The sequence below is a fragment of the Ahaetulla prasina genome, chromosome 7 (genome assembly GCF_028640845.1).
Source record: "Ahaetulla prasina isolate Xishuangbanna chromosome 7, ASM2864084v1, whole genome shotgun sequence".
Taxonomy (NCBI): Eukaryota; Metazoa; Chordata; class Lepidosauria; order Squamata; family Colubridae; genus Ahaetulla; species Ahaetulla prasina.
In genome coordinates this window covers 9,224,094-9,244,104 of record NC_080545.1, presented here as the reverse complement: position 1 = coordinate 9,244,104, position 20,011 = coordinate 9,224,094, and the positions used below count along the sequence as shown (strand labels likewise).

Below are 20,011 nucleotides of genomic sequence, written 5' to 3'. Positions count from 1 at the left end.
TTGTCTCCATGTGTCCAAAACTTTCTCCTTGCTAGAATTTCCTACAAACGATTTCTAACGAATTCATATCATTTGTAGACGTATAGCGAGAAATACTTATTGTGAGGAAGCACTTACGAAGTGCAAATAAATTAGGCAAGTGGAACACTGTTGTTATTTAAACTTTGCTAATAAATCTGAAGTGACATTAAGGCGGATTTAAGCAAGCTGGTTTATTTTTTTTTAAAAAAACCTGAAGGAGAGAAGATTATATTTAGGAATTGCGATGCAGAAACAGACAAGGTCAAAATGTCATGTAAAATGAAACTATCCAAAGCCGAGAGAAAACTTGCTGTGTTTATTACCTTTCTTTAACAGATCTGGTATGTGGGTCGTTACATCATGTTCAGGAGTAACAGGAATTCTGCTACTATTTGCTAACTTGTGGTCTCTCCAACATTACGGAGAGACTATTTAAGCATGGGTCATTGAGAACACGAGCAAGGAAATGAGTCAGTATAATTTTGCTCTTCGACGATTTGGCCCGGAGGCAAAAACCCTGGCATCGCCACCGACCCAATTTAAGAATTATTGTCTACTTCATCTGGGGTGGAACATTTTCTGAGCTCTTTTAATTTAGAAGAACCCGGACATTAAATAGTGACTGCAAATCACACTGCGCGATGGCCCTTCCCTCCCAGCCCAGGGCCATGAATTAAAAATAGTTGTCAAGCCAAACCACTAAAACTGCCTGGAATAATGTATCTTCAGTTTTGCAATAACCTTGGATGGGAAAATACAATATTTTTACGGCTGTTCCTCAATCTTGCATATTCAGTAACGTCGTCCTTCCCTGGTTTAACTCAAAGCCTGTTCCACCCGCTGAGTGAACTCAAGGAACGTTGGCTTGTACAGGTAGTCCTTGAATTAGGAACACAATTGAGCCCAACATTTCTGTTGCTGAAATGAGACGGTTGTTAAGTGAGTTTTGTCCCATTTTATGGCCGTTCTTGCCAGAGTTGCTAAGTGAATCACACGGTTTGTTAAGTGAATCTGGTTTCCCCATTGACTTACCAGGAGGTTGCAAAAGGTGATCACATGAGCCCAGGGTTGCCGCAACGCACTTCAGTGTGAAAAATCACTTATCGCAAAAGTCGTAAGTCGCTTTTTTCAGTGCTATGGTAACTTTGAATGGTCACTAAGTGAACTGTTGTAAGTCGAGGACTACCTGTACTTATGTAGTCTTCTAAAGTCTGGGAGGAGCCTGTAGTTATGAGGCTCAGTACCAGAAACGCATTCATTAAACAGGATGGTGTGATCAGCGGCGGATTTCATATTTTGTTACCACCGGTTCGCCGCTCGCCCACCTGCTTCACAATCATATGCGCCTTCCATGCATGTGCCCGCCCTTCTGCGCATGCGCTTTGCACGCTTGCATGCCTTCCTCACATGCGCCCGGCCTCAAAAATATGCCTAAATAGGATGGCATGGAGCAGGGGAGGGTGGGTGAGAATGGGCCCACCTGCAATTTCCGCTACCAGTTCACCTGAACTGGTTCGAACCGGCTGAATACCACCTCTGGATGTGATTAAGAAATTTAACTATGTACAGTCCGCTGCAGTGTTTTCTTGACTTTGTCAATTTTAAGATCTGTGGACTTCAGCTCCCAGAATTCATGGCTGGCTGTGGAATTCTGGGAGTCGAAGTCCACCCGTCTTAAAGCGGCCAACGTTGAAAAAACACTGCACTGCGGTTTCAAAAAATGTTAAATGATCGACCCTTCTTTAAACTTCCTTCTCTGTGAGGGCGATGGGAGGTGCAGAAATGCCAAATAATAAATAAGTTACAAATCAGTAAAGCAAACTTAATGACTGCACTGATTTACTTCACAAACTCTGGCAAGGAAGATGGTAAAACGGGGCAAAACTCACTCCACGGCTCACTTAGCGGCAGGAATGTTGGGCTCAATTGTGGGCGTACGTCGAGGACTACCGGTACTTCCCCTTGCAAGACCCTTCAGGGTTTGAAAGCTGAAGAGCAAAGACATTTACAAAGAAGGTGGAAGGCAATAAGATTTAAAGAAATCATTTCTATCACAAAGTGGAAAAAGCAATTTTTACTATTTGGGGAGCGGGTGGTGGAAGAAAAATGTGTTCAAGACCAAGGAAAGGAAGCAGGGCTATAAAACTGTCGGGGCGTAAAGAGGAACGTAAGACGAACGAGCTTTTCCCGCCACGTGGACTATTCAAAGAGCTGAGACCTCATCAACCAGTCAGATCGGCCAAGACTTACTAGTTCTCTTGGCCCGTATGGCTCACAAAAAGTGACAGCGCTCCCGTGCATAATGACGCCACACTGGTCTCCAACCTCACAGTTGCTGCATTCAAACCTGCCAAAAAAAAAAAAAGAATCCAAGTGAGTTGGAAGCACCATGGAAGAAGGAAGCTGTTGGCTGTGTCTGCGGGACCCGAACCTGGCCTCCTGGCTGAGAGTGATTCGGAGAGTGAGGGGAGCTTCCCTCTGCAGGACCTTCCTCTCTGGCTCCACTCCAGATTCCAGAGGCAGGCCAGGTGGTGGAGGAGGAGCTGACACGGCCTATTTCCCCTGACCCCTCCTTCTCCTTGGCAACGCCCCAAGAGCCAGCTGAGCAGGAGCAATCTTGGCTAGATGCAAGGCAGCGACACCGAGGGAAACGTGCACAGCAAAGGAAAGGGAAAGGCCGGCCTAGGAAGTGCTGAGTTACGGAGCCACACTCCACAGGGTATAAAAGTGGGTGGAGCTGCCATTGGGCTTCGTGATGGACAAAAACTGACTTTTGGAAACTTTGGCTGCTTTGTTGTGAGACTAAGGTCTTGGCTCTTGGACTTCTGTTTATTCCTGAACTCTGGGTTGCTCCAGCAACAGACTGCAGCTGCACTGAAGAGATAGGAGGACTTGGCAGGCAATCGCAGGTTCGTTGCCAGAACTGATATCTGTAGTAGGAATACATTGCTGGCAAATATAGTCAGCTCGTGTGTCTTTTGGGTTGTGGTTGAGGGGGACAGAACAGAAGCATACAGAATAACAAGAGTTGGAAGGGACCTTGGAGGTCACCTAGTCCAACCATCTGCTCAAGCAGGAGACCCTATATCAGTGATCGCTAACCTTTTTGGCACCAAGTGCCCAAACTGGAGCGTGCACCCACTGGAATCCACAAGAGAGCAGCTGGCCAGTGTGTGTGCACGGGGCAGCCAGCTGCTCTTCGGGCATGCATGTGCACCGACCAAATGCTCTCTTCCAGGTTCCGTCGCAGACATGCGCGCTGGCCAGCTGATCTTTGCACAAAGACCAGCTAGCTGGTGTGCATGTCCACAACAAAACCCAGAAGAACAGCTGGCAACAGCACGCATGCCCATAGAGTGGGCTCTGCGTGCCACCTCTGGGACACATGCCATAGATTTGCCACCCCTATATCAGGGGTGTCAAACTCAATTTCATTGAGGGCCGCATCAAGGCTGTGGTTCCCCACGGGGTGGGTGGGGCTGACTGGGTGGGTGGGGCTGACTGGGTGGGCGTGGCCAGCTTGATACCACTCCCTAAACTGCTGGCATGCTGGCTTCACATTGGGTAGACCGGGCCGAAGACACGCTGACCGGATCTTACATTTTCCAGGATGGCCCCAAGAGCTGGATCCAACCACATCAGGGGCCGGATACAGCCTGTGGGTCTTGTGTTTGACACCTAAGCCCTATATCCTTCCAGGCAAATGGCTTTCCAGACTTTTCCTGAGAAACCTCCAGAAATGGAGCACCCACAACTTCTGGAGGTGAGCCAGTTCAGAAGCTGTGGATGCTCCATCAGTAGAGTGCAGTCGAGTATCTTGGACATCATGTGGCTTCACAGGGAATATTGTGCTTAATAGTCTTAATGAAATGAATGTGAATAGATGTGTCCCAGGATAATGTTGCAGAATCCAATCCGGGTTGGTTCATCGGGACCAGAGATTTTGTCTTCCGAGCTTTCGGATTCGTACTGGAGCCCATCTTAGTTTTTTTTTTGTTTTTTTTTTTGCATTTATATCCCGCCCTTCTCCGAAGACTCAGGGCGGCTTACACTATGTCAAGCAATAGTCTTCATCCATTTGTATATTATATACAAAGTTAACTTTATTGCCCCCAACAATCTGGGTCCTCATTTTACCTACCTTATAAAGGATGGAAGGCTGAGTCAACCTTGGGCCTGGTGGGGCTTGAACCTGCAGTAACTGCAAGCAGCTGGTGTTAATAACAGACAGACTTAGTCTGCTGAGCCACCAGAGGCCCTGAGGTTAAGGGACAAAAGTCGTAAGTTGTCTGAAATGAAATGGTACAAGTTCTCCTGCTTGAGCAGGGGTTCAAGATAAGATAAGATAATGATAATTTATTGTCATTTTTTTTCCTGTGGGAACTCTGGCACACATTAAAAATGAAATTCTATTGCCTGCTCTCAAAAGTCTGAACATACGTAACACACATACAGATATGCTACAGTACAGTACAGGGCCTCTGGTGGCTCAGCAGACTAAGTCTGTCTGTTATTAACAGCAGCTGCTTGCAGTTACCGCAGGTTCAAGCCCCACCAGGCCCAAGGTTGACTCAGCCTTCCATCCTTTATAAGGTAGGTAAAATGAGGACCCAGATTGTTGGGGGGGGCAATAAGTTGACTTTGTATATAATATACAAATGGATGAAGACTATTGCTTAACACTGTGTAAGCCGCCCTGAGTCTTCGGAGAAGGGCGGGATATAAATTCAAATTAAAAAAAAAAAAAGTAGTGGCCCAAATTGTGGAAACCTTTTGGGGAAAGTGTATTTTTGAGGTCTGATGGCTAATAACACCATTTTTGGGGGGAGTTTCAAGATAATCCTGTTCCACTGCTGGAATGGCCTGGGAAGAGCCCAGACCTTACCCCAATTGAAAATCTATGGAGCCAACTAAAGAAACGTGTTAGTCAGAAGTGACCCAGCAGTAAAGCCCAGTTAATAGAAGCCATCATTCAAACTTGGTTTCATATGATAACAGCTGCAGAACTAAAAGATTTGGTTCACTCCATGGGAAGACGTTGTAAGGCCGTAATTCATGCTAAAGGTTTTCCAAGTAAGTATTAACTGACGTGGGGCTCATTTTTGTATATCTCGTTTTTTCTACGGTGATAATTTTTGTATATCTCGTTTTTTTCCTACGTGTTTCACTTTTTCTTAAAACAGAACAGATTATGTGGCACATATAGAATTCCGATTTCATCCCCAACACAAACCTTGGGAGGAAGATTGAGCGACGAAAGGACGATTGGCCTGAAATCAACCCATGTGCTTCCATGGTTGATGAGCAACTCAACGCTAGCAATCCATCCAACATCTTAACCATTACGTCACACGATTCTGTGTGTTTTGTGTAATTGTTAAGGCTTGCCTAATACTAAAGCAAAAATACACATAGCTTTGCAGCTATATACACAGAGTTAGATTTCTGCCCTAAAGCAGGGGTCTCCAACCTTGGTCCCTTTAAGACTTGTGGACTTCAACTCCCAGAGTTCCTCAGCCAGCTTTGCTGGCTGAGGGACTCTGGGAGTTGAAGTCCACAAGTCTTAAAGGGACCAAGGTTGGAGACCCCTGCCCTAAAGGGTCTTGTCATATCAATTATCTTCCAGAAAATTTCCAAGCTTCTTCTAGTTTTACATTTGTCCGTGTTCAGGAGTGGATTCAGCTGGTTTGGACCGGTTCGGGCAAACCGGTATATCCGATGATCAGCTGGGTCTGTCCACCCACCCCTACACTTTACTTAGCTTTATGCTCTCAGCCGCTTTGCGTGACAGAACAGATTGCCGCACCTCAGCTGTGTTATTCCCCAGAATTAACGTGGAAGTTTAGTTTTGTTAAAACTGTGCAAAACACGTGATCAGCGAACCACTTGTTCAACCGGCAGGATCCTACCACTGTCTGTGTTCCATATTTGCCCATTGTACAATACATTTACACTTGGTTTGGTCGAAATTAAAGGATTAACTTGATGACCATGATACAAATAGGAGACAAGTGGTACTAACTAGCTGATTACTAAGCAAAGGAGTTCTACTAACTGTAAGAGGAGTCCGGGAGCGTAATGTTCCCGTAGTGTTAGACATAAACAACGGAGAGATAGGAAAGGAGTCTGTTTGTTGCTTATCTCGCAAACAGCGACTCAGTCCAGCTGGCAAGAAATAATTCATAACACAACCCTGCAAGAGATTCCGTCTTAATGAACTCACTAATCAATTAAGTTTGGACATGCCGCTTGTGGTTTTCAAGATTCCAGATTTTCCCCCAGCGCCTGCATTACAGAAACCTTTAATAGCGTTTGTGTAATCCTTGCTTGCTTGCATCCTTGATCCTCGCCATCTGTGGGAAACTTGACTTGAGCGTGATTATCAATGGCTTTTGCGGCAGGCATTTGAGACAAGAAAGCATATTCCGCGTTCCCCAAAAGCGTCTATTAAGTGCATCAGATTCTGGGCTTATGCAGAGATTAAAAAAAAAAGCTGAAATGATTGCACAAACAGCTACTAGACAACGGAAAGCTCTACCGCGGAAAGCGTTGATCGGTTAATAACGAGGCATGATGCCACCGCAACAGATGGCACCCAGAGAGATTGTCAAAGGACTCTCCAAGACTCGGAGGCTGCAAATATGCTGTTATTAAAAACAATGCCCATTAAGGAAACATTTGTTTTCCCAGACCTCGGTGCTATGGAAAAGACTGTCTCCTGTATTTTAATCAAGAAACTGTTCAAGACGATCAGAGTGAAGCTGTATATTCGTTGAGCAGCAAAGCTCAGGACGATTTGAAAACGGGCTAAATCCGTTGGTTAGTCGTGGGTCAAAACACCTACCACCATGGCATTTTTTTCTTCCTTCCTTCCTTCCTTCCTTCCTTCCTTCCTTCCTTCCTTCCTTCCTTCCTTCCTTCCCTCCCTCCCTCCCTCCCTCCTTTCTCCCTCCCTCCCTCCATGATGGCTCAGTGGTTAGAATGCAGCATTACAGGCTGACTCTGCCCACAGTCTGGAGTTCGATCCTGATGATGGGCTCAAGGTTGACTCAGCCTTCCATCCCTCCGAGGTCCGTAAAATGAGAACCCAGATAGTTGGGGGCCTTCCTTCCTTCCTTGCTTCCTTGCTTCCTTGCTTCCTTCCCTCCCTCCCTCCCTCCCTCTTTCCCTCCATCATGGCTCAGTGGTTAGAACGCAGCATTGCAGGCTGACTCTGCCCACAGTCTGGAGTTCAATCCTGATGATGGGCTCAAGGTTGACTCAGCCTTCCATCCCTCCGAGGTCGGTAAAATGAAGACCCAGATTGTTGGGGCCTTCCTTCCTTCCTTCCTTCCTTCCTTCCTTCCTTCCTTCCTTCCTTCCTTCCTTCCTTCCTCCCTCCCTTCCCTCCCTCCCTCTCTCCCTTCCTCCTTCTTCCTTCCTTCCTTCCTTCCTTCCTTCCTTCCTTCCTTCCTTCCTTCCTTCCTTCCTTCCTTCTTTCCTTCCTTGAAACTCATTTATCTTTTAGATGTCAGGCCACTGGGGAGTTTGAGAAGTTTTTTTGCTATTCCACAGCAAAATTTCGGGCAGCCTGCTATACTTGTTTCGGCCAAATAAATCTATAAACGCAACTGAACTTACCACATCGTAGGATTCAGTCCTTGCAAGTGATAAGAATCGAAATCATCCCGTAATATGATGCTGTCGCTGTGCATCTCGGCTGAAATGAAAGAGAAAACAACCTATAGCATATTTAGACAAACTAAATTTGTCCAGTGTGCCTAATATCTCTCAGGAGCCATGGTGGTGCAGTGGTTAGAGTGCAGTACTGCAGGCTGCTTCTACTGACTGCCGGTTACCTGCAATTTAGCAGTTCAAATCTCACCATCCTTCTGAGGTCAGCAAAATGATGACTGAGACTGTTGGGGGCAATAAAGTTTACTCTGTAAACCACTTAGAGAGGGCTGTAAAAGCACCATGAAGTGTATATAAGTCTACGTGCTATTGCTATTGCTATTATTTAAATCCTTATGCAATGCGAATGCAATTCAAAGCGGGTATACTAGCTCATGCCCCCAACATTTGTTTCCATTTCTTGAAAAAAAAAAACACCACAATATTGTATAGCTTTTTCAAAGGTGAAAAGATGCTTTAGAACGTGGAGGGGCGTTTATGTAATTGTCTAATTCATCAATTGACTGCCACTTCTTAAAGTAACTAGTTCTCAAATGGACAGCTAACATCAAAAACATCATTAAAAAAGGACAACAAAGAATGTTCTTTCTGCGCCAACTCAGTAAGCTCAAACTGCCCAAGGAGCTGCTGATCCAATTCTACAGAGGAATTATTGAGTCTGTCATTTGCACCTCTATAACTGTCTGGTTCGGTTCTGCAACCCAACAAGAAAAACACAGACTTCAGAGGATAATTAGAACTGCAGAAAAAATAATTGCTACCAACTTGCCTTCCATTGAGGACCTGTATACTGCACGAATCAAGAAGAGGGCCGTGAAAATATTTGCAGATCCCTCGCATCCTGGACATAAACTGTTTCAACTCCTACCCTCAAAACGACGCTATAGAGCACTGCACACCAGAACAACTAGACACAAGAACAGTTTTTTCCTGAAGGCCATCACTCTGCTAAACAAATAATTCCCTCAACACTGTCAGACTATTTACTGAATCTGCACTACTATTAATCGTTTCATAGTTCCCATCACCAATCTCTTTCCACTTATGACTGTATGACTATAACTTGTTGCTGGCAATCCTTATGATTTATATTGATATATTGACCATCAATTGTGTTGTAAATGTTGTACCTTGATGAAGGTATCTTTTCTTTTATGTACACTGAGAGCATATGCACCAAGACAAATTCCTTGTGTGTCCAATCACACTAGGCCAATAAAATTCTATTCTATTCTATTCTATTCTTTTCCTGGAATCGTGGCGCTACCTTCGTGTTCTGTCTGTCCAGAAAAAAAAAATGTTTTAAGGTTTAAGATTAGAAAAAGTTATCACCTGTGTGGACCCCTTTCGTACTTTTGGCTTTTGAACATGAAGCACTGAAGATGAATATTAAATATGAATAGGAAGCATTGCAGAGACCCCTGCTGTTTTTCTTTCAACCTTTCCTGTTGAAATGAGGGTTGTCTGTGAAGGTCCTTAGTGGTCTCTGAGCTTGGTTATTTTCTTGGAGACATTTCATTACCAAACTAGGTAACTAGGCATCAATGCTCTGATGATGTTACCTAGTTTGGTAATGAAATGTCTGCAAGAAAACAACCAAGTTCAAAGACCACTAAGGACCTTGTATTTTGGCCCTGAGCTACCAATATTCTCCTCCATGAGGTAAAGGTTCCCCTCACACATATGTGTTAGTCATTCCTGACTCTAGGGGGTGGTGCTTATCTCCGTTTCAAAGCCCAAGAGCCAGCACTGTCCGAAGACATCTCTGTGGTCATGTGGTCGGCCAAAGGCGCACGGAACGCTGTTACCTTCCCACCAAAGGTGGCCCCTAATTTTCTACTTGCATTTTTTACGTGCTTTCGAACTGCTAGGTTGGCAGACGCTGGGACAAGTAACGGGAGCTCCCCCCTTCGCGGCAGTAGGGATTCGAACCGCTGAACTGCCGACCTTTCGATTGATAAGCTCAGCTTCTTAGCTACTGAGCCACATGCAAATTCTCCTGGGTCCAATCCATGCCATCTACAGAACTGTTTCTGTCTGAAGCCATGGAATGAAATGTTGAGGTTTTGAAAAACAAATTATGGACCACCCCACAAAATAACATCACTTCGGATGCCTAGCTTAGAAAAGAACAACGATTAGCTTTTGCCTTATATTATTCATTTTCTTCCTTCAGTCACCCCCTTCTATCATGATTTTGGACCATTGACTTGGTGATATTGAAGTATCGCACTATAATATGCCATAATGCCATGCCATGGGAGCCCTGGTGGCACAGCGATTAGAATACAGTTTTGCAAGCTAACTCTGCCCACTGTCTGGAGTTCGATCCTGATGATGGGCTCAAGGTTGACTCAGCCTTTCATCCTTCCAAGGTCGGTAAAATGAGGAGCCAGATTGTTGGGGGCAATAGGCTGACTCTGTAAACTGCTTAGAGAGGGCTGCAAAGCTGGGATCTCCAACCTCGGCAACTTTAAGACTTGTGGACTTCAACTCCCAGAGTTCCTCAGCTAGCTGCTCACATGAGATGAGAGTTGGCTTGTCTTGGAAATCGTTCCTGAAACCCAGCAATAAACATTTCAATCTCATTTAACAGAGGTGTGAACCAGGGGTGAAATCCACTTACTTTCGCTACCGGTTCGCAAATGGGAGCTCACGCGCAACACCTCTGCGTGTGCGCAGGACCTTCTGCGCATGCGCAGAGCATCAAAAACGGGACGTGATGACGTCCGGGCGGGTGGGCGAAGCCTCCAGCTGCCAGCGCTACTGATTCACCCAAGCCGAATAGAACCGGCTACATTTTACCACTGGTGTAAACAGAACTACACGCCGTTCTACTTTTCGAAAACCCAAATTCTGCCTTACAGAATATTTCCATCGTAGCCAACAAATATAGATGCATTTGAGTTGTAAGCCTGATTGCGGTTATGCCCGCCAAGGGGCTGATGCTAAGTTTTCTGCCTCGCCTACACGGTCAGGAAACCGTTGCCAAAAATGAAACAGGGCCAAAGTCATAAACAAATGAGCACAAACATATTTGCTAGAGTCAGAGAGCCATCTGCTAGTTTCATCTGTTCTCTCTTTTGCTAAGCATTTAGGGGACGCACAACAGGCTGGAAAAGGCTCAGTTATGATTTCCAGTGCAATCTGGGATTAATCTAGAAATACAGTAACAACCCACCCGCCCCCCGATGGCTTTTTCAAGCTCCTTTTATGCACCTGAAGCGAAGAGATTTGAGGGTTTATAAAAGTGGGATGAAGCCAACTGGAATACACATCCATGCAATTATTTAATATAGTTTTCTTTCCATTCTTTTTGACCTATAACCGTGATAGCAAACCTATGACACGCATGGCCAAAGTGGCACGCGAAGCCATGTCGCCTGGCACGCGCGCCCTTGCCCGTTTGTCTTTCAGGTTTCTGGCTTGCATGCACGCAAGACGATCAACAGTTCTTCCCATGCGCGGCAGTGCCGAAATGCTGGCTAGCGGATTGTTGGGTGTGCACGCACACCAGAACCAGTAAGTTCGGCTTTTCCAGAGCACGATCCCTTTGCGTGCACGGCAGTGCCGAAAACCGGCCTGCGCATGTGCACCAGCCAACTGACTGTCGGGCATGCATGCAAGCTAACCGGAGGCTCCAGTTGGTTCAGAACGCGGCTGCGCGGGTGATAGAGGGAGCAACTCGAGGCTCCCATATAACACCTCTCCTGTGCACTGGCTTCCTGTGGTCTTCCAGGTGCAATTCAAGGTGTTGGTTACCACCTTTAAAGCACTCCATGGCATAGGACTGGGTTATTTATGGGACCGCCTGCTGCCACCTATAGCCTCCCATCGACCTGTGCGCTCCCATAGGGAGGGCCTCCTCAGGGTGCCATCAGCCAAACAATGTCGACTGGCGACCCCCAGGGGGAGGGCCTTCTCTGTGGGGGCACCTGCCCTCTGGAATGAGCTGCCTCCAGGATTACGACAACTCCCTGACCTCCGGACCTTTCGTCGCAAGTTGAAGACGTTTTTATTCTACCGCGCAGAGCTGGCTTGAAGTAATTAGTAATTTTAATAGGGGTTTATTATAGTTTTATTCTTGGTTTTTAAGTTTTAATTCGGCCAAATTGAATTAGTTTTTTAATAGACTTTTTAATTTTTATATTATATGTATAATTGTGTTTTATCTGGCTGGAAACCGCCCTGAGTCCTTTGGGAGAAGGGCGGTAAAGAAATCAAATCAAATCAAATCAAATCAAATCAAATCAATCAATCAATCAATCAGCAAGCTAGAACCCGGAAGTCCAGCTTTTCCGGAGCACAGCTCCAATGAGCGCTTACGCGCAATGTTTCCGCGTGACTTTTTCGGCACTCGGTGCTGAGAAGGTTTGCCATCACTGACCTATAAGAACTCACAGGCTCAATTTATAATACCTTACCTAAAAAAATACTTGGAAAATACAGGTAGTCCTCGATTTACAGGACAAGCACCACCGAGCCCAAAATTTCTGTTGTTAAGCAAGATGTTTGTTAAGTGAATTTTGACGACTTTTCTTGGCAGGGTTCTTAAGTGAATCATTTGCAGTTGTTAAGTTGGTAAGAAGGTTGTTAAGTGAATCTGGCTTCCCTACTGACTTTGATCGTTGTTGGGACACAGCCACGGTCATAAATGTGAGTCAGTTGATAAGGATTTTGATTACATGACCATGGGGATGCTGTTACAAAGGTTGTAACTGTGAAAAATGGTCAGAAGTCGCATTTTTAAAGTGCCGTTGTAACTTTGAATGGTCACTAAATGAACTGATGTAAGTAGAAGAAGACCTGTATTGATCTCTTTTACGTGCAACAACTGTTATTAGATCAGTACAAAGTAGTTTCTCTGAATATGGCCAAATTCTGTTATGAATTTGCAAATTGTATGCAAAATCGGGCAAACTCTTAAGTGCCTGCTAATAATTCTACCACCAGTCGCAATATATTATTTATTTATTTATTTATTTATTTTATTTATTTAATCAAATTTTTATACCGCCCTATCTCCCGAAGGACTCAGGGCGGTTTACAGCCCGATAAAAATACAAATATAATACAAGATAAAACACTAAATTAAAAAACTTATTTAAATAGGCCAAGATTTAAAATTACAATTAAAATGATAAAACCCCCATTAAAATTAAATTTAAAATTAAAATTCTAGTCCAGTCCTGCACAGATAAATAGATGTGTTTTAAGCTCGCGGCGGAAGGTTCGAAGGTCAGGAAGTTGGCGGAGTCCTGGGGGAAGTTCATTCCAGAGGGTGGGAGCCCCCACAGAGAAGGCCCTTCCCCTGGGTGTCGCCAGTCGGCACTGCCTGGCGGACGGCACCCTAAGGAGTCCCTCCCTGTGAGAGCGCATATTATTGTGTCTGTCTCTTATTTTAATTTTTTTTACTATTTTTTAAAAAAAATACTTTTATTTGTAACACCGCTCTGTGACCATAATAAAAATCGATTTGACCTAGATGGGATATTTTCAAGTGAGATATTATTTGAAAAATGCAATTATTCAAGGATTCCAAACCCGATACCCTGTAAAAGCCAAAACATTAATTTATTGACGTACCTAAAAGAGGATGGAAGGGAGCTTCTGTCGGACCTGCAAAAGAAGAACAAAAAGAAAATAAATATATAAATATATATATACACATTTCCCCCACAGTGGTCTTTGACTGTAGCCAGCTTTGAACATTACCAATTAAAATGTTGGGAGAGAGAGGCAAAGTTTTTTTAAAAAAATGTATAAATATAAGTAGCATCTTAATTTAAGGAAGATGGTCATTTTGCATAAAGTTGGTCCATTTTAATACCCATTTTAGGTTGTTCAAGGATCCAGATTTGAAGGAAGGAAGGTGATACAGAGTTGTAGATCATCTAGTCCACCCAAACAGGAGACCCTACACCATTTCTGACAGATGGCAGCCCGGTCTCTTCTTGGAAGCTTCCAGTGATGAAGCTCCCACAACTTCTGAAGGCAACTTTGGTTCCATGGGTTGATTGTTCTCACTGTCAGAAAATTGCTCCTTATTTCTAGGTTGAATCTCTCCTTGTTCTATTTCCATCCATTATTCCTTGTCTGGCCTTTGGGTGCTTTGGAAAATAGCTTGACCCCTCCCTCCTCTCTGTGGCAGCCCCTCAAATATTGGAAGACTGCTATTCTATCTCCCCTGGTCCTTATCTTCACTAGACTAGCCAGGCCTGGTTCCTGCAACCGTTCTTCGTATGTTTTAGCCTCCAGTCCCCTAATCATCCTGGTTGCTCTTCTCAGCACTCTTTCTAGAGTCTCAACATCTTTTTTTAATAGCGTGGTGACCAAAACTGGATGATTTGAGATCTACCTGTGTCTTTTCTTGGGATTGTAAAGCTGCCGACACGCAACCGCAGAAAAAGACACAGCTACATTAAAGCGTTGACTGCAGGCGCTATGACAATTCAGGTAGTCCTCGACTTAACGAGCACAACTGAGCCCAAAACTCATGTTGCTAAGCGACGCAATTAAGCGCCCCATTGTATCTTTCTTGCCACCGTTGTTAAGTGAATCACTGCAGTTGTTGAGTTAGTAAGACGGTTGTTAAGTGAATCTGGCTTCCCCATTGACTTTGTTCGTCAGAAGGTCGTAAAAGGGGATCACATGACCCTGGGACACTGCGACCGTCATAAATGTGAGTCAGTTGTCAAGAGTCCTACTGTAAATCACCTGCAACGGTCGTAAGTGTGAAAAACTGCCATCAGTCACTTTTTTCCCCGTGCTGTTGTAAACTTTGAACGGTCACTAAATGAGTGCTTGTGAGTCAAGGGCTACTTATATCTCCCTCAACTCTAAATCATTTGAGTTCACTAAGTCCCTAAAAGGCCAAATAGCCTCCATTTGGCTTCCACCATTACTAAGTGTTTTGGAATGAAACTATTTGACACATCCAGTCATAATTGTGAAACAGTCTTGGGACTTCCTTGGGCCCTAGATCAGTGGTTCTCAACCTTTATAATGCTGCGGCCCCTTTAATACAATTCCCCACGATGTGACGACCCCCAACCGTAAAATTAATTTCGTTTTGAATTTATCGCGCCTGAAGTCGTATTGGCTAGCGATCTGAACTGCTTGCGATTGCCTTGAGGACGGAGGCATTAAAGTGGAGACTCCTCCCCTATTAAGTTTATCGCGCCTGAAGCCAGATTAGGCTAGCGATGGGGAGTGATTGCAGCTGGTTTGAGAGGGAGACATCAGAGCAAAGATTTCTCTCTTTTTTTAATTCATCGCGCCTGAAGCCGAATTCGGCTAGCGATTTGAAGAGCCCGCAGCTGGCTTGTGGAGTCAAACATTGGAGCGCGATTCTTCGACTTGCAAGTATACTTCCCATATTTCCGATGGTCTTAGGTGACCCCTGGCAAAACGTCATTCGACCCCCAATGGGGTCGCGACCCACAGGTTGAGAACCGCTGCCCTAGATTATTTGAACTGCAATTGTTCCACCCATTAGGATACAGGGTGGCAATATCTGGCTGGATTGCTTTTTGCTTTACATTTTGTTTGTCCTCCATTTACAAACAGTTCATTTAGTGACGATTCGCAGTTACAACAGCACTGAAAAAAAGTGACATGAGCTTTTTCACACTTAAGACCACCGTAGCATCCCCGCGATCAGGTAGCTGAAATTTGGACATTTGGCAACTGGTTCATATTTATGATCGTTACAGGTCTCCAGGGGCATGCGATCTGCTTTTGCAACCTTCTGACAAGCGATTCACTTAACAACCGTCTTACTAACCTAAGAACCGCAGTGATTCACTTAACAACTGTGGCAGGAAAGGTCATAAAATAAGGAAAACTCACTTAACAAATGTTAACAAACAGAGTTTTTGGGCTCAATTGTGAAGTTGAAGACTATCTGTATTTTTGCACATATTTCGTTGGGATTTTTATATATAGGATAATGGTGAAAAAAATATGACCTCTAGAAGTCATGGCTACATTTTGGTTGAAATAAATTATTTGTAAGATTGAGCAGCATGTATCAAAAGTTAAGTTTTTTAATGTCTTGGTCATAAGACTGAATGCTAAAGTTACTTCATTTCTCAATTTTTTTAACGTGTCTGAAAAACCTTACAATTTTTTTGCCTCAAGTATCTTATACTCATTTCAAATTCTAATTCTTCATCTCAGAAATTATAAAAGGAACTAAAAAGATACCATTAAATGGGTGATGAGCATACTTTCACATCCTTCATAATGGTTTCTTTATTGCAAGCTATGTTTTATTGCGGTAAGCTGCAGTTTTGACCTTCATATATTTTAAATAAAGTCCCAAAATGTCACACAGCAAGAATATTATATAAAATTGATGTTTTCTGGTATTAAAAAAAAGCGGGCAGGTTTTTTTTTAAATACATTTTTAATCCATTTTTCACAGTACTGCAGCTTCAAGTCAGAATTTTACCACTTCAAAAAAAACCCATCACTTATTTTAAAACCAACTCTGGTCTGGGAAAACTGAGTGGAAGTTTAAATTTTAGTTTGACATGGTCGTAAAGAACCCTAACCTTCATTTCAGGGGTGAAATGCTACCGGTTTACACCGGTTCGGGCGAACCGGTAGTAATAAAAGCTACCGGTTCGGGAAAACCGATAGTTTAAAAAAAGCTACCAGTTAATCCAAACTAGTATTTCCGACGATCATCTGTGCCGCACAATTTATATTTGCTAGAAATCCTGCTTTCTAGCAAATCTAAATCGCGCAGCACAGCTGTTCCTCCCCCTCCCTGTTTGCCGTGTCCCCTCCCACTCCAATGACCGGTTCCAGAAAGTCCGTATCAAACGTGGCAATGAAGCCTCTGCAGCTTGCCAAATTCCTCCGAGGTTTCTCAGGAAAGGCAGGAGTTCAAGTTGTGACTTCAGCGATAGCAGCAAACTAGATGAGACTTTGCTTGACTCAAGGTTGGAATGCCAAAAGCAGGTCCTTTATAGAGGCTGTGGGGTGTGGCTCCATGACTCAGCATTTATCCAGGCCTGCCCCACCCTTCTTTCTGCTGGTGTCGCCTCTCAGATCTCTGGAAGCAAGGATCCTCCCACTCTGAATTGTCTTCAGCTGTCTCTACTGTCGGCATCTGGGAAAGGGAGGGGTCAGAGGTAGCAGGTCCGGGTAATTGCACCACTTGGCTGACTTCCTGCTCTGACGGCTGCGTCGAAGGAACACACACTGTATGAGTGAGCTGTCTTGGGCTTATCTGTTCGCTCCTGACATCCTCTCCGGGCATGGGGCCAGGACCGGGGGTTGGAGGCATGACAGGCCATTCATCTTCATTATCAGACTCGGAGTCTGATAACAGGCCCGGGAGGAGATGGGAGGGGCCCAGCTGAGGAGGACGAGGCACAACACTGTTCTACTTACCTTCGAAAGGCTTCTTTTTCCACACGAAGCATGCGTTTGATAGCACTGCGCATGTGTGCATGCACAGCATGCGTTTGGTGTGCATTGCACATATGTGCGCACACAGCATTTGTTTGGCACGCACCACGGATGCACAGGAAGTGAACTGGTGGCAACCCGCGAAGGATTTCACCACTGCTTCGTTTATTTACTTTTTGAAAAAGAAATGAATTAAACCACATAATAAAATCTTAAAAAAAGAGAAGGTGAGAAAGTCTGAATTCTCAGGTTAGAACAATTAGGCTTCCTTTCTCTGGGAGCTCCATGACCAAACTTTCTCATTTGATGTCCTTGCCTCAGCCGTCTCAATTATTTTAAATTTGAACTAAACCTTTCTCCTGCAATGGCCAATTTGTTGAACCACTATACGGTGGTTCCGTCCCAGGCGCCTGATGGACCCTGAGAGGTTCCAGACGGAGCTTGGGCCATTCCCTGAGGATCTGGCCCACGGCACGACTGAGGAACTGGTCATGGCCTGGGAGCAGGCCGCAGCCGCGGCCCTGGATCGTGTCGCGCCTTTGCGGCCTCTGACCCGGCGTAGATCTCGTCCGGCCCCTTGGTTCTCCGAGGGGCTGAGGGAGATGAAGCGCGGAGAAGGCGCCTAGAGCACCTGGAGGTCCAGTCGCTCCAGCTGATCGGACACTAGTTGGGACCTATACTAGGACCTACCTAGTGGCAATGAGGGAAGCGAGGCGCCCACGCCCACCCTCATTGCGTCGGCAGATAACCGCCCGGCCGCCCTGTTTGGGTGACCGCTCTCTCCTACATCAGGAGGTGCGGGATGACCCTTTGCAGGGACGAGCCGAGGAGTTTAGTGGTTATCTATCGATAAAATCGCTCAGCTGAGGGACGGTCTGGACGAATTTGGGATGATCAAGCGAGGAGAGGCACGTCTTGTTGAGCACATTTGGGATGAGTTTGACCCTGTGGCTCCGAGGGCGTGGACAGGTTGTTGGGGAGGCTTCACGGCACGACATGTTTACTGGACCCGTGCCCTTCCTGGCTGGTACTGGCCACTCAGGCGGTGACACGAGGCTGGCTCAGAGGATTATCAACGCTTCTTTGTTGGATGGGGTTTTCCTGCCGCCTTGAAAGAGGCGGTGGTGAGACCCTCCTTAAAGCCCTCTTTGGACCCAGCTTTTTTGGGTAATTATCGTCCAGTCTCCAACCTTCGCTTTGTTGCGAAGGTTGTAGAGAGTGCCGTGGCGCGACAGCTGCCCCAACACCTGGATGAAGATGTCTATCTAGACCCGTTCCAGTCCGGCTTCCGACCCGGATACAGCACGGAGACAGCTTTGGTCGCATTGGTGGATGATCTCTGGAGGGCCAGGGACAGGGATATTCCTCTGCCCTGGTCCTATTAGACCTCTCAGCGGCGTTCGATACCATCGATCATGGTATCCTGCTGCGCGGTTGGGGATTGGGAGTGGGAGGCACCGTATCGGTGGTTCTCCTCCTATCTCTCCGACGATGCATGAGCGGTGTTGACAGGGGCAGAGGTCGACCGCGAGGGGCCTCACTTGTGGGGTCCCACAGGGTCGATTCTCTCGCCCTGCTGTTCAACATCTACATGAAGCCGTTGGGTGAGATCATCAGTGGTTTCGGGTGAGATACCAGCAGTACGCTGACGACACCCAGCTGTACTTTTCCACCCGGACCACCCCAATGAAGTTGTTGAAGTGCTGTCCCGGTGTTTGGAGGCTGTACGGGTCTGGATGGGGAGAAACAGGCTCAAGCTTAATCCCTCCAAGGCGGAGTGGCTGTGGATGCGGCACCCGATTCAGTCAGCTGCAGCCGCGGCTGGCTGTTGGAGGCGAGTTACTGGCCCCAAAGGATAGGGTGCGCAACTTGGGTGTCCTTCTGGATGATCGGCTGTCGTTTGAAGACCATTTGACGGCCGCTCCAGGAGGGCCTTCCACCAGGTTCGCCTGGTTCGCAGTTGCGCCTTCCTTGATCGGGATGCCTTATGCACAGTCACTCATGCGCTCGTTACCTCTCGCTTGGATTACTGTAATGCTCTCTACATGGGGCTCCCCCTGAAGTGCGCTCGGAGGCTTCAGTTAGTCCAGAATGCAGCTGCGGGTGATAGAGGAGCTACGTGGCTCCCATGTAACACCGCCTCCTGCGCAGACTGCACTGGCTGCCTGTGGCCTTCGGGTGCACTTTAAGGTGTTGGTTATGACCTTTAAAGCGCCCATGGCTTAGGACCTGGGTACTTACGGGACCGCCTGCTGTTACCATCGCCTCCCACCGACCTGCACGCCTCCCACAGAGGGACTTCTCAGGGTGCGGTCCGCCAAACAATGTCGGCTGGCGGCCCCAAGGGGAAGGGCCTTCTCTGTGGGGGCTCCCACACTCTGGAACGAGCTTCCCCCGGGTTTACGCCAAATACCTGACCTTCGGACATTTCGTCGCGAACTCAAGACTCACCTTTTTATCCGCGCGGGGCTGGCTTAAATCGGGATTTTAATCTTAAATTTATTAATTTTAAACGGGGTTTTAGTATGGTAAATTTTAATCATTGGGCTAATTTAAATAAGTTTTTTAAATCGTATTTTAAATCTGTATATTGTATTGCCGGTTTTTTATTATGCCTGTACACCGCCCTGAGTCCTTCGGGAGAAGGGCGGTATAAAAATCAAAATAAATAAATAAATAAATAAATAAATAAATAAATAAATAAATAAAGTTAGAAGTCTTTATTGGCCAAGTGTGATTGGACACACAAGAGATTTGTCTCGGGTGCATAAGTTCTCAGCGTACATACAAGCAACAAGTGATAAATCATGGTGATACATAGGTATGTAAAAATACATTAATCATAAAACATAAGATACAACACTTAGTGATAGTCATAGGATACTAAATAAGC

The 20,011-nt window shown here is 45.6% G+C and overlaps 1 protein-coding gene across 2 annotated transcripts in view; it reads right to left on the bottom strand.

Moving 5' to 3' along the window:
• The window catches only part of RELN (reelin), a 457,527-nt gene that overhangs the window by 243,409 nt on the left and 194,107 nt on the right, over positions 1 to 20,011 (bottom strand). For both annotated transcript variants that reach the window (XM_058190565.1, XM_058190566.1), the window contains exons 5-7: positions 13,282 to 13,314; positions 7,642 to 7,720; positions 2,272 to 2,368 (exon numbers count right to left, since the gene is read on the bottom strand). In XM_058190565.1, coding sequence (XP_058046548.1) covers positions 2,272 to 2,368; positions 7,642 to 7,720; positions 13,282 to 13,314 — 209 coding nt within the window. The remainder of the gene's footprint in view (positions 1 to 2,271; positions 2,369 to 7,641; positions 7,721 to 13,281; positions 13,315 to 20,011) is intronic.